Source organism: Oncorhynchus tshawytscha, linkage group LG01 (assembly GCF_018296145.1).
Source record: "Oncorhynchus tshawytscha isolate Ot180627B linkage group LG01, Otsh_v2.0, whole genome shotgun sequence".
Classification (NCBI taxonomy): domain Eukaryota; kingdom Metazoa; phylum Chordata; class Actinopteri; order Salmoniformes; family Salmonidae; genus Oncorhynchus; species Oncorhynchus tshawytscha.
In genome coordinates, this window is record NC_056429.1 from 66,376,267 (window position 1) to 66,392,168 (window position 15,902).

General features: G+C 40.1%; 1 protein-coding gene across 1 annotated transcript in view; it reads left to right on the forward strand.

Annotated features, from left to right (window-relative positions):
• The window catches only part of LOC112255209 (AT-rich interactive domain-containing protein 5B), a 79,115-nt gene that overhangs the window by 37,921 nt on the left and 25,292 nt on the right, over positions 1 to 15,902 (forward strand). Inside the window, exon 5 of the mRNA XM_024428253.2 lies at positions 15,565 to 15,695. Within this exon, the coding sequence (XP_024284021.1) occupies positions 15,565 to 15,695 (131 nt within the window). The remainder of the gene's footprint in view (positions 1 to 15,564; positions 15,696 to 15,902) is intronic.

The window sequence follows — 15,902 nt, forward strand, 5'->3', positions numbered from 1 at the left end:
ATTTGACTGCAGGAAAGGGCTGCTACACAATTTGTATAGGAAATTGGGAGGTTGGCTGGGGAATAACATAATGCCAGAGGATGAGTGAAGATCACAATGCTACCCCCATATCACCCCCACACTGTGTTACCCTCACTGTGTGACATTTCTAAATGAAGATAAAAAGCATCCTACATATGGGAGAGAGAGAAAGACTTGTATAAACATTAGGTTATAGACCTTTAGGTTGGGTGGGTCACACCTTAGGCTGTTGTTTACGGGGGATTTAGCTCATTTGTAGAAGTCTGTTTAATCCTACAGTACATGTAATATCATGGCTTGACATGTGTCAGGAGTACTGAGCTGCCCTCTGTTAGAGCCCCCTTTCAAACACATCAGGCTCAGTGACTGTGAAAATGTCACAACAGTGGAGCTACCCAGTAGGAAAAACATACACAATCAGAAAGTGGGATTTTGTTATGTGTTGTTATTTGTTACGTATTTTTGTTTGTTAGAAGCTTATTGGCTGTAAAGCTGTACTTGTGCTTGGTTCGCTTCGTAATCTGTCATATTTAGTTGGGTTACAGAAATCATGAATAATGGGTGTTCACTAAAAGATCATGGAAATGAGGAGGAAAATAGTATGCCAGTCATCTTTCTTCAAACCACCTCCCAGGGCCGGTGTGAGAACAAATCAATTGGATGGGCATCCGATATCCATAAGGAGCACGTTTTTTTCAAGGGAACTCTTGTGTGTGCACGTGCTTGTTATAGTAAAGACCATAGGCGGCACACAAGTGTCAAGTTTTGGGAAGCTTACAATTTATCCTACCATTTCTACCGATCTGCGTGGCAGTTAGGATTTTAATTTGCATAACAAAGTTTTGGATTCTGAATATTGTCACATGGTTAATCATAAAAAATCTGAATTAAAATTATACAAATCTAAAAGTTAAAATTCAACTAATGCGAGAGCACCAGCCTCTGTCATATAGACACATTGATACCCCGGGATCCATTGTTGACTAAAGAAATTAGCGCATGGAGCTCAAACATAGCTTATAGGCTAACACAGCAGTAGGCCTATAACTAAGATCGTCAACTACACTGAACAAAAATGTGAAGTGTTGGTCCCATATTTCATGGCCTGAAATAAAAGATCCCATAAATTGTCCACAAAAACCTTATTGATCTCAAATTCTGGGCACAAATTTTATTACATCCCTGTTAGCGAGCATTTACACAGGTACACAGGTGCTGGGGACAATAAAAGGCCACTCTAAAACGTGCAGTTTTGACACAATGCCACAGGTGTTTCAAGTTTTGAGGGAGTGTGCAATTGGCATTCTGACTGCAGGAATGTCCACCAGAGCTGTTTCCAGTGAATTGAATGTTAATTTCTCTTCCATAAGTCGCCTCCAACTTCATTTTAGCGAATTTGACAATACATCCAACCGGCCTCACAACCACCGTCAACGTTGTGAACAGAGTGCCCCATGGTGGCGGTGGGGTTATGTTATGGGTAGGCATAAGCTACGGTCAACGAACACAATTGCATTTTAGCGATGGCAATTTGATTGCACAGAGATGCCATGATGAGATCCTGAGGCCCATTTTTGTGCCATTCATCCGCCAACATCACCTCAAGTTTCAGCATGATAATGCACAACCCCATGTTGCAAAGATCTGCACACAATTTCTGAAAGCTTAAACTGTCCCAGTCCCAGGCCTGCATACTCACCAGACATGTCACCCATTGAACATATTTGGAATGCTCTGGCGTGTTCCAGTTCCCTACAATATCCAGCAACTTCGCACACCCATTGAAGAGGAGTGGGGCAACATTCCTTAGGCCACAATCAACAGCCGGATCAACTCTATGCGAAGGAGATCTGTCGCGCTGCATGAGGCAAATGGTGCTCACACTAGATACTGACTGGTTTTCTGATCCATGCCCTACCTTTTTAAAGTATCAGTGACCAACAATATCATATCTGTATTCCCAGTCATTTGAAATCCATAGATTAGGGCCTAATGAATTCATTTCAATTGACTGATTTCCTTACATGAAGTGTAACTCAGTAAAATCTTGGAAATTGTTGAATGTATCGATTTATATTTTTGTTCAGTGTAAGTAAAATACAAAGGTCTAAAGCAACAAATAAAAACAGTATGGGACACTTTTAAATGCCTTTACTTGAGCTCTTCTTGCCATAATGTGGACTTGGTCAAATAGGGCTATCTTCTGTATACCACCCCTACCTTGTCACAACACAACTGATTGGCTTAAACACATTAAGAAGGAAAGAAATTCCACAAATTAACTTTTAACGAAGAACACCTGTTAATTGAAATGCATTTCAGGTGACTACCTTATGAAGCTGGTTGAAAGAATGCCAAGAGTGTACAAAGCTGTCATCAAGGCAAAGGGTGGCTACTTTGAAGAATCTCAAATATATTTTGATTTGTTTAACACTTTTTTAACTACTTGACTACTTGATTCCATATGTGTTATTTCGGCATTTTGATGTCTTTACTATTATTCTACAATGTATAAAATAGTAAAAATAAAGAAATACCATGGAATGAGTAGGTGTGTCCAAACTGGATGGTACTGTTATGTATTTGCACAGTTGCATTAAAATAAATAAATTAAACCAAATGACAGCCATTAAAGACCTACTGGTGACATACGTATGTAATGGGGAATTTATCAAAATAAACAACCAAATGCACAAAATGAAACAATAAATGCACATGAATTGGCGGGAGACCGCTGAACGCATTCTGGAGAGCTGAGTGCATGCATTCTGGAGAGAGACAAGCCTTACACTTAGATTTAAGTACTTTGTAACACCAATACTAGTGCCAGTTGAGTTGCCACCAACCTGAAGGACACAACCTTAACTTAGCTAGAGTATTTAATCACATCATCCTGAATGTTTTGAAACATGACACGGTGTGTTGTATACCACTTTTTCAAGTGTTGTGCAACACCTTGCCAGGGACTGGGAGCACAAACAGACATTTTTAAAACACTATTTTGGTGTTTAGAGTCCTGTCTTTATGTTTAACATTGTTTTATGTATTTGATCATTTGCCATTTTATACCATTTTGGCAGGCATTGTCAAGCATTGTGCTCAAACAACCAGCACTAACTGGAGATTGAACTGCAAGAATTAACAATCATGAATGTGGGAATGGGTTCTGTCCTCATTAAATGATGGTTTGGTTAGCCGTTCATCATGATCCATTACACCTCATGGCACAACAAGCTTAATACTAACAGAAATACACACTATATATACAAAAGTATGTGGACACCCCTTTAAATTAGTGGATTTGGCTATTTCAACCACACCCGTTGCTGACAGGTGTATACTATTTAACACACAGCCATGCAATCTCCATAGACAACATTGGCAGTAGAATTCCTTACTGAAGAGCTCAGTGACTTTCAATGTGGCACCGTCATTGGATGACACCTTTCCAACAAGTCAGTTCGTCAAATTTCGGCCCTGCTAGAGCTGCCCTGGTCAACTGCAAATGCTGTTATTGTGAAGTGGAAATGTCTAGGAGCAACAACGGCTCAGCTGTGAAATGGTAGGCCACACAAGCTCACAGAATGGGACCGCCGAGTGTTGAAGTGCGTAGCAAGTAAAAATTGTCTATCCTCAGTTGCAACACTCACTAATTTCTTACAGTCTGGCTGTGTGTTTGAGTGGGTAAAATTAATTGAATGTCAATTTGCCTGACGGTTTGGATATCCATTCATCATGATCCATTACAGCTCACGCAACAAGCTTAATACTAATATAGAAATATCATTATATTTCTTCAAACTAGGGATGCATGATATATCAGTGAAAATATCTAGTTTAACGCCAAATGTGCAAAACCGATGTCAAAGCTGACGTGCATACCTACAGTTGAAGTCGGAAGTTTACATACAGTGCCTTGCGAAAGTATTTGGCCCCCTTGAACTTTGCGACCTTTTGCCACATTTCAGGCTTCAAACATAAAGATATAAAACTGTATTTTTTAACAAATCAAAAACTGAAAAATTGGGCGTGCAAAATTATTCAGCCCCCTTAAGTTAATACTTGGTAGCGCCACCTTTTGCTGCGATTACAGCTGTAAGTCGCTTGGGGTATGTCTCTATCAGTTTTGCACATCGAGAGACAATTTTTTTTTCCCATTCCTCCTTGCAAAACAGCTCGAGCTCAGTGAGGTTGGATGGAGAGCATTTGTGAACAGCAGTTTTCAGTTCTTTCCACAGATTCTCGATTGGATTCAGGTCTGGACTTTGACTTGGCCATTCTAACACCTGGATATGTTTATTTTTGAACCATTCCATTGTAGATTTTGCTTTATGTTTTGGATCATTGTCTTGTTGGAAGACAAATCTCCGTTCCAGTCTCAGGTCTTTTGCAGACTCCATCAGGTTTTCTTCCAGAATGGTCCTGTATTTGGCTCCATCCATCTTCCCATCAATTTTAGCCATCTTCCCTGTCCCTGCTGAAGAAAAGCAGGCCCAAACCATGATGCTGCCACCACCATGTTCGACAGTGGGGATGGTGTGTTCAGGGTGATGAGCTGTGTTGCTTTTACGCCAAACATAACGTTTTGCATTGTTGCCAAAATGTTCAATTTTGGTTTCATCTGACCAGAGCACCTTCTTTCACATGTTTGGTGTGTCTCCCAGGTGGCTTGTGGCAATCTTTAAACAACACTTTTTATGGATATCTTTAAGAAATGGCTTTCTTCTTGCCACTCTTCCATAAAGGCCAGATTTGTGCAATATACGACTGATTGTTGTCCTATGGACAGAGTCTCCCACCTCAGCTGTAGATCTCTGCAGTTCATCCAGAGTGATCATGGGCCTCTTGGCTGCATCTCTGATCAGTCTTCTCCTTGTATGGGCTGAAAGTTTAGAGGGACGGCCAGGTCTTGGTAGATTTGCAGTGGTCTGATACTCCTTCCATTTCAATATTATCGCTTGCACAGTGCTCCTTGGGATGTTTAAAGCTTGGGAAATCTTTTTGTATCCAAATCCGGCTTTAAACTTCTTCACAACAGTATCTCGGACCTGCCTGGTGTGTTCCTTGTTCTTCATGATGCTCTCTGCGCTTTTAACGGACCTCTGAGACTATCACAGTGCAGGTGCATTTATACGGAGACTTGATTACACACAGGTGGATTGTATTTATCATCATTAGTCATTTAGGTCAACATTGGATCATTCAGTGATCCTCACTGAACTTCTGGAGAGAGTTTGCTGCACTGAAAGTAAAGGGGCTGAATAATTTTGCACGCCCAATTTTTCAGTTTTTGATTTGTTAAAAAGTTTGAAATATCCAATAAATGTCGTTCCACATCATGATTGTGTCCCACTTTTTGTTGATTCTTCACAAAAAAATACAGTTTTATATCTTTATGTTTGAAGCCTGAAATGTGGCAAAAGGTCGCAAAGTTCAAGGGGGCCAAATACTTTCGCAAGGCACTGTACACTTAGGTTGGAGTCATTAAAACTCATTTTTCAACCACTCCACAAATGTCTTGTTAACAAACTATAGTTTTGGCAAGTCGGTTAGGACATCTACTTTGTGCATGACACAAGTAATTTTTCAACAATTGTTTATAGACAGATTATTTCACATATAATTCACTGTATCACAATTCCAGTGGGTCAGAAGTTTACATACACTAAGTTTTGTGCCTTCAAACAGCTTGGAAAATTCCATGGCATGGCATTAGAAGCTTCTGATAGGCTAATTGACATAATTTGAGTCAATTGGATGTGTACCTGTGGATGTATTTCAAGGCTTACCTTCAAACTCAGTGCCTCTTTGCTTGACATCATGGGAAAATCAAAAGAAATCAGCCAAGACCTCAGAAACAAAATTGTAGACCTCCACAAGTCTGTTTCATCCTTGGGAGCAATTTCCAAACGCCTGAAGGTACCACGTTCATCTGTACAAACAATAGTACGGAAGTAGAAACACCATGGGACCACGCAGCCGTCATACCGCTCAGGAAGGAGACGCATTCTGTCTCCTAGAGATGAACATACTTTGGTGCGAAAAGTGCAAATCAATCCCAGAACAGCAGCAAAGGACCTTGTGAAGATGCTGGAGGAAACAGGTACAAAAGTATCTATATCCACAGTAAAACAAGTCCTATATCGACATAACCTGAAAGGCCGCTCAGCACGGAAGAAGCCCCTGCTCCAAAACCGCCATAAAAAAGCCAGACTACGGTTTGCAACTGCACATGGGGACAAAGATTGTACTTTTTGGAGAAATGTCCTCTGATCTGATTAAACAAAAATTGTTTGTCCATAACGACCATCGTTATGTTTGGAGGAAAAAGGGGGAGGCTTGCAAGCCAAAGAACACCATCCCAACCGTGAAGCACAGGGGTGGCAGCATCATGTTGTCGGGGTGCTTTGCTGCAGGAGGGACTGGTGCACTTCACAAAATAGATGGCATCATGAGGCAGGAAAATTATGTTGATATATTGAAGCAAGCTTGGTCACAAATGGGTCTTCCAAATGGACAATGACCCCAAGCATACTTCTAAGAAGAACACTGTTTGCATCCATTAATAATTTTTATGACCAGCACTGTAGGTGCGCGAGACAACTTTACCAACATCATAGCATATGTATCGATGAATCATTGTGACATATGAGATACAGGTGATAGTGTAGTCAATGTGTAATAACTATGTAAAACATTTATGAAAGCGTTAAATTATTATGTGACGTGCAGTCATATTCAGATCCTGATTGGTTAACAAGCATATTTGACACGTCATGAAATGACTGAAGAAATGAACAATGAAACAGCACAGCAAGTTATGAAAGAAATAGGTTATGATTATGTTTTACTGGTACTGGGGACACGTAAATGCCAACAATACTTTTTGGGTCAGTGTGGTGTGTGTGTGTTTGTGTGTGTGTGTGTAACCTTTATTTAACTAGGCAAGTCAGTTAAGAACAAATTCTTATTTACAATGACGGCCTACCCTGGCCAAACCCGGACGATGCTGGGCCAATTTTGCGCTGCCCTATGGGACTCGAAATCAAGGCCAGATGTGATAGAGCCTGTATTCGAACCAGGGACTGTAGTGACGCCTTTTGCACTGAGATGCAGTGCCTTAGACCGTTGCGTCCATGTGTGTGTGTTAACTACTTAACTGTACTAGAATGTTTAAAAGGCCGCAAAAAAATGTAATATCGGTTATAATTTGTTTTTGGCAAGGAAAATATTGGATATCAGTATTGGCCCAAAATGTAATATCGGTGCTTCACTACTTCAAACACTACTTCAAACATGCATACACCATTGTGTGAAAGATTCAAAGTATAAACATTTTGAATTACACACCATTTACAACAAATATTAAGTAGATGTTTTTTGTACATTTCTATTCACCCCAGAATAATTTCTTACAGTGTGGCTGTGTGGTTGAGTGGAAAAAAGTCCAACTATCTGCTCCTCCTGTTTCTAGTCTGTCTAAATAAAGCATTGAAAAAAATGAAGGTGTAATTCCGCAATTTTTTTTATCCATAGGCCCTAATCATCAATAAATATTTAGATTATGAACCTTTTGCATTTTTAAACCATTGATTGTATGATGCCTATTACATGCACTGAAACCCTAAAATTGTTTTCACAACACTCTCTTAAAAACACCAATATTCAGGTTGAAGAACCACTTTAGGTATTTGAGTACATTCTGTCTATTAAAACACTTACATTGGGTTGACATTCAAACACCCTCCAAACACCAGATCTCAGTTTAGGTGCATTACTTTTCACGGTTTCGTTACACAATCATGGTGTTTTGAGACTTTCTATTTTTACAGTGTATCTTAGCCACACACCCCTCCCCTTCTTCTTGTCTCAACATTTTAAATTATACTCAAAAAACATTATCTTCACACTTAATTTTGATGCTTTTCACTGACACCCCCAACTCAATAATCAGCTAGGCCTATTGCCACGTGCGCTGCCCAAATTCCACGCTTCTTAATTAAATAGGCATAGGCCTACGTACTTGCGATTTGAAACAATCAACAGCTATTCAAAAAAAAAGCTCATGATCCTGGCTAAGTCATGCTCTATGGTAAAGTATTTTATTTAGAGAGGAGTAACTATATAATTTGGGCGAAATATCAATTTACTTTAGGGGAAGTCAGCACCTGCCAACAGTCCTTTTCAATTCGTAAGTGGTTGACACCAGAGATTGGGATATAATGACGAAGTGCTCATGTCTTCGCCCTAACAATCGGAGTGGTTGTCCCAAAGGCGGGAAAGCAGACGACAAGTTTAGGTCTGCATATTCTGTCTCACTATATGTAACCCATGTATCTGACACTGTCTGGACAAAAATAGTATGACATGCCATACTCTTTTTGTCCAGACAACATCAGATACATGGTGTACACATAGTGAGACAGAGAGGTGCTGTTCCGCTTGCTCACATGCTTTATCTGAGACTGATGCGTCTTTCTGTCGGAGCACGTCTCAGTCAAATATATGATCAATATTTCAATATTTTATTTGGATGGGCAAGGAAGTATGGTAGGGCAGGCCAGGCCCTTTAAAGCCCGCCCATAATGCCGGCCCTGCTTCCTCCATTTTACTGTCTTTATGTCTCTGTTTCACTGGTTAGTGAGAAGGAAGAACAGTAAGTACTAACGCGTGTTTGCATGCTTGGCATTATGTGCATGTGTTGTGTGTCAACATACCCAGTGTTTAATGAGAATAAGCAAACCACGTTCTTCACTAAATGTAGAATAGCTCTCAGCAACAAAATGATGTCTTGTGCTGTGGTTGCATTATATTCTTAATGGACTGTTCACTAACAAATCCTTTTTTCTGAAATACCTTACCAATATTCGAGTGTACACGACTATCCTGCAAAGTCTATGTATAGAAGTGAAATACATTTGAAAAACCTTAAATTCATAATAAGTTTGTAATAATAAATCATTCCTTTTATAGTTCTGATTTTAAAACTTTGTCATCTGTTACATTTGCTATTATTTTGTAAATATATTATTTGATTTCAATTTAGTGGCATCTGAAATTGTGGTTTTCTGAACATTTTGTGTTAGCCTGTTTTTTTTTTAGCCTTGTATTAGCCTTGTTAGCCTTTGTGTTAGCCATGTTATTTGCCCCCTTTTTCTCCCCAATTTCGATCTTGTCTCAATCGCTGCAACTCCCCAACGGGCGCGGGCGGCAAAGGTCGAGTAATGCAGTCCTCCGAAATATGACCCGCCAAACCACACTTCTTAACACCCGCCTGCTTAACCTGGAAGCCAGCCACACCAATGTGTCGGAGGAAACACCGTTCAACTGACGACCAACGTCAGCCTGCAGGCGCCCGGCCCACCACAAGGAGTTGCTAGAACGATGAGACAAGTAAAGCCCCCACGGCCAAACCCTCCCCTAACCCGGAGGACACTGGACCATGTGACGCATCCAGCACCCGGGTCTGTAGTGTTGCCTCTAGCACAGTGATGCAGTGCCTTAGACCACTGCCACACTCGGGAGGCTCCTTTGTATTGTTCTAATAATACCCAACACTTTACACACAACTGGCAGTCAGAGGGGATTTTCAGCCTGATGGATTTTTCACTGTGCTTCCCTCCTCTGTATATGAACTTTGGCCTTATTTGGGTCACAGGGTTGTAGTGAAATCATTTCTCCCAATTGCTGGGAAGATGTCGGACTCTCAAAAGCATATTTGGATGTCAATGAAATATAGGCCCTATAATTAGTTTCGAAGTCATGTGGGAATAAAAACAAAGAAGTTGCTATTTTGGACCAAGAGTCAAAGTGGCACTTGCATCAGTAGTGATTCAGTAAAGAGTGCAGCTCATTTATATGTGGTTGTGGATTTTTATTTCACTGAGTACAGTAGCATTTCATAAGACATTGTTGCAGCAGCAGTGTATTTTAGCAAGGAAGCATTTTAGTGTTATTGCACCATCGCTCTACAGTGCATATAGTTCAAAACAGGATCATACCGTATGTGAATGGAAGCTATAATTTCAAGCTATAAAGACATCATTATGGTAGTATTTAGGTTGAATGATATTCTTCACTTTTATACAGTGTTCTTTATATTCATTGCTGCATAATCCTAGGGAATCTGTCAATGTGGACTGTCAGAACCCATTCTGAGGTGTCTAATGGCTTTTTCAAACAAGGCGTCCGCGGAATGATAATGAAGTGCTAGTTCTTAATTGAATTGGAGAAATTAGACAAAGTACTGTCAGACATTAAGAGGAGCATTGGACTGCATCAAAAGATCAAGTTGTCAGCTTGCATCACTGCTGAATTTATTGAGACTTTCATGCCTCCGGGGTGCTGCTCAATGACAGAAATTATGGATTTTCCCCAGGGTGTGATTTTATGTCTGCCTTTGCCAAGAGAGCAAGCTTTTATTCAAGGTAACTTGTGCATTTGACCTGCACTCTAAATTTCTGCCACTTTTTACAGCTGGCCATTTAAACAGCTGTGTATTCCTCAAGGGGTTTGAACCAGCAACCTTCAAATTCAACCTTAACTTAGGTCAGTGACCCCCAAAAAAGCCAGAGCAGACCTAATGCCTGTGTGTTATTGTGAGGAGGTTTCCTTATGTAACTGCCATCAGGGAACATGATCAGTGGCATACAGGCTCAGAATAATAAAATGATTCCTCACATTCCTCCACTTGACCTTGAGGCTCATTTGAAGTCGATATGCTGAAAGTCTGAGGGGGGCTTTCTGATGTTTTTAAACTAGCACAGATGTCGACAGATCCATGTCAAACCCGTGGCATCAGCTCAAAGACAAACCTCTGATGTAGTCAGAGGAGTTAACACACACGATTAGTTTTGCCCCAGAATGTATTTTTCTCACTATAACCAAATCACACGTTATAACTTGAGAGTGAATTGCATTATCGGTTTCTAAATCAAGTGTCAACTCCCTCCATCCAGGATACACTGCTGTGAAAATCAAACAAACCTCTAAAACCACTATCTGGAAATCAGTGAATCTCAGCCATAGTGATCATAAACAGCATGTAACATTTATCTCCCAGTCTTCACATCTGCAGCATTTGATGTGTGAAATGTGCACTGCACACAGTGTTATTACACAATACGCTCTCATCTGAGTTACATGCTCAAGCTTACAGATTGGGTTTCTAAAAAAGACCCACATTGAGGGCTCTATTTTAACAAACCTAACACAATGGTAACTCTAAGCGCAGGCGGTAGCTCTATAGGTTCAGGGGTGTGTCAGAAATATTTTAGCTATTTTCACTATTACAATTATCAACGTACTTGCTGGCGTGGGTGCAAAAGGGCTGGGTTTTGATGACTAAACAAGTTGTGCGTGTGTCGAGGCACTGGCCAATCAGAACATGCTTCATGACGAAATATGTGGTTGCTTCAAGTTGTGTATTTACGGTCTTTTATATGTTGCCTTGGAATCGACTCCAATTCCAATGTTAGTCTGTTATAGTTTGTTAGATATCTTACAGAAACAAAATAACTAAATGTAGACCCATCTTGGATAAATAGTTAACTTGAATCCAGTCCACATTGTTCCAAGTAGTTGCATGGCTTCTATAGCATTCACACTGACATAGGGTCTGCTCCCAAATAGGCCTATGTTTTATGAACATAGACGGAACCATCTTACAGATCTGATCACATTCACACATCAGAAGTTGCATTGCATGCGCGCCACGGACGTGGTAAGCATAAAACCAGGAAGGTGAATCATTCTAATAATATTGGTTGTAATAAAATTAAATGAAAACAACAACAATAAATACATTTAAAATATAATGATATCATAAAATCATCACGCATTGCTGTTGAACCAGCCGTCGTTATAGTAGACCTAAGGGAGGGCTTGGGAAAACAAGCTATTTTTACAGGTTACAGATATCTTCCAAATACAATGTTGAATCGGTATTCACCGGAGGTTCTCATCTCTTATTTCATGATGGGTGTGGACACGTAGCCTACATCACGGAAGGGGTTTTATGCAGGTCCAAAACGCTAACATAATGTGGGCCTGCCTGCAATGAATAAATAAAAAGGGAATGTCAGCTCACTGCTTTATATTTTAATTTATAATTAAGATTTATTTCCAAGCGGTCTCAGGAGACAAACTTTTTATCAACAGTTTTGACTACAACGCGATTGCAATGGGCAGACAAAAAAAATACTTAATTGAGAGGGGGGAGGATAATTTTGGTTTTTAATGGAAAAAAACATGTTTTTTGGTGTTACTAAATACGAAGTATGCAGGCACCAAAAGCACATTAGGCTACTCTCATTCCATGTGCATATGGGCAGTGTGCATCACGGCTCGATAGGCTCCGTTTCCGCTGTCAAGATTCATACTATTAAGTGCATTTGTGAAAGTATTTAAACCCCTTGACTTTTTTCACAATTTGTTACGTTACAGCCTTATTCTAAAACTGATTAAATTGTTTTTTTCCCCCGCTCATCGATCTATACACAATACCCCGTATTAACAAACCAAAAACAGTTTTTTAGAAATGTTTGCAAATGTATTAAAAATAAAAAACTATCACATTTGCATAAGTATTCAGGCCGTTTACTCAGTACTTTGTTGAAGCACCTTTGGCAGTGATTACAGCCTCGAGTCTTCTTGGGTATGACACTACAAGCTTGGCACACCAGTATTTGGGTAGTTTCTCCCATTCTTCAAGCTCTGTCAGGTTGGATGGAGAGCATTGCTGCACAGCTATTTTCAGGTCTCTTCAGAGATGTTCAATCGGGTTCAAGTCCAGGATCTGGCTGGCCCACTCACGGACATTGAGACTTGTCCCAAAGCCACTCCTGCATTGTCTTGGCTGTGTGCTTAGGGTCACTGTCCTGTTGGAAGGTGATCCTTCGACCCAGTCTGAGGTCCTGAGCGCTCTGGAGCAGGTTTTCATCAAGGATCTCTGTATTTTGCTCCATTCATCTTTCCCTCGATCCTGACTAGTCTCACAGTCCCTGCTGCTGAAAAACATCCCCACAGCATGATGCTGCCACCATGCTTTACCGTAGGGATAGTGCCAGGTTTCCTCCAGACGTGATGCTTGACATTCAGGCCAAAGAGTTCAATCTTGGTTTCATCAGACCAGAGAATCTTGTTTCTCATTGTCTGAGAGTTTTTAGGTGCCTTTTGGTAAACTCCAAGCTGGCAGTCATGTGCCTTTTACTGAGGAGTGGTTTCTGTCTGGCCACTCTACCATAAATGCCTTATTGGTGGAGTGCTGCAGAGATGGTTGTCCTTCTGGAATGTTCTCCCATTTCCATCTGGTTTTTGGTCACTTTCCTGACCAACACTCTTCTCCCCCTATTATTCAGTTTGGCCAGACGGCCAGCTCTAAGAAGAGTCTTGGTAGTTCCAAACTTCTTCCATTTAATAATGTTGGAGGCTATTGTGTTCTTGGGGACCTTCAATGCTACAGAAATGTTTTGGTCCCCTTGCCCAGAACTGTGCCTCGATACAATCGGAGCTCTACGGACAATTCCTTCGACCTCATGGCTTGTTTTTTGCTCTGATATGCACTGTCAGCTGTGGGACCTTATATAGACAGGTGTGTGCCTTTCCAAATCATGGCCAATCAATTGAATTTACCACAGGTGGACTGCAATCAACTTGTAGAAACATCTCAAGGATGATCAATGAAAACAGGATGCACCTGAGCTCAATTTTGAGTCTCATAGCAAAGGGTCTGAATACTTATGTAAATAGGTATTTCTGTTTTGGGTTTTTATAAATGTGCAAAAATGTCTAAAAATCTGTTTTCGCTTATTCATTATGGGCTATTTTGTGTAGATTGATGAGGACATTTTTTTATTTAATCAATTTTAGAATAAGGCTGTAATGTAACAAAATGTGGAAAAGTCAAGGAGGTCTGAATACTTTCCAATTGCACTGTAACCAACTGCATTACCGCTAAAACCAGCTTTTGGTTGGTCTGAAATATCCCTAACAACACTGCCAGAAATTAGCCCTTTGGATCATGTTTTTAAGGACACACCTCAAATATTCCCACCCTGCCTATCTGAGCACAAGCGAGCTGATATAAGACATATAAATGGCCGAACCTGGTTTTAGGGCTGGAAAATGCCCGTTTTTACATGACGAAATTGCAAACTAACGTGTGTTTGACACTAGCACCTCTTTAACCCCAGCTGAAAAATAGAGGCCTGAGAGTATTATTTATGCACTGTTTCCTACGTAGGCCTGTTTTAGATGTGGAATTTCTTGTTTAAACTGATGTCACATGGTGAAAAACAAATCTCAATGAGGTAGAGCTCAGGTCAGCTCGTTTGTATTAACATTCATGAGTCATCCATTACGCAAAGGATTGGACTTCAGGGTATTGTAAGACTTCAACTTTATAGAGGGAGAAAGAAAGAAAGAAAGAAAGAAAGAAAGAAAGAAAGAAAGAAAGAAAGAAAGAAAGAAAGAAAGAAAGAAAGAAAGAAAGAAAGAAAGAAAGAAAGAAAGAAAGAAAGAAAGAAAGAAAGAAAGAAAGAAAGAAAAAAGAAAGAAAGAAAGAAAGAAAGAAAGAAAGAAAGAAAGAAAGAAAGAAAGAAAGAAAGAAAGAAAGAAAGAAAGAAAGAAAGAAAGAAAGAGAAAAGAAAATACAGTGCACTGTCCTGTATTACAATCAGGCCAAGTATTGTGAAAACTTGCAGTTGCCAAGCTGATTACAGAACATGGTGTAATTTTCCTTGCCTTTTTCCCTGCCTGTTTTCGAAAGAATGTGAAGTGAAAGGTCATTGAGTCACAATAGCGTTCACCAACTGTAATTACTTCCTCCTTGATTTCATTGGGGTTTGTTTTTTTAACATTTTTTTTCTTCAAACCATGATGAGAATTTGATTCTGCAAAAAAATATTCCCCTGGCTGCCTCTAACCTTGGACGTAATTTAATTGTCATTGCACACGGAATGTCGCTCTGAACGACTTGACTTAACCTGGCTCAAATCGAGTGCCTCCTCTCTCCTTTTAGTTTATCATTGTTATTGTTACAGTGGAAGGCAGTCTGCCAAGATGTTACAATACAGTTGGTGGTTAACATAAAATGTGACCGTAGAAAGACTCTGGAGGTTTGAAAATGCTTTGTGTACTGTGGAATTATCTGCATACCTCTAACAAAGGACTCCAATCAGACAGGTTTATGTGTTTTACAACTGACAATATTGAAGGTCTCAAATCAGCGAGTTACAAGGGAACTAAGAATGGAAATAAAGATTAGATCAGTGTATGTGTTGTGCAACAACATCACCTAATGTTCTCATGGATGTAACTTTAGAGGATTGGAATTGTTATTCAGATGTTTACATAGTTTTTATGCTACACTCCTGAAACCTAGAATGGAAATGTTTATTTGCTAAATGCTTATTATACAAATAATTCAGAATTAGCTTGCTTATCTTCCTTCCCTAGGCCCTGTGTGTGGTTGTGTCTTTCTTTCCCCAGAAACATTGTCACTAGGAATACTAACCAGCACATGGTTTGTCCCCATACTCTCAGCCCCTAACCTGAAGGGTCGGCCACGGAAGAAGAAACTGTCAGTGTCCCAGCGAAGGGACTCCCAGGGCCACAGTCAGGGGCCTCAGGGACCCCAAGAACCCAGCACCCCAGAGAACAAGTCTCACACCAAGGTACACTACTCACGTAACATTTGATTTAATAGCAGACATGCATAAAGATGATGGCCCCCATGTACTTACCACAAATACCTATTTTGCTAAATTCGTTGGATTATACACTGCTCTCCATTACTCATTTTTTTGTATCTGCATTAGCACAGTAAACTTGATCCCAATTCTAGTTCCCAGACTGCAAAAAAAAAAAAAAAAAGATTATGC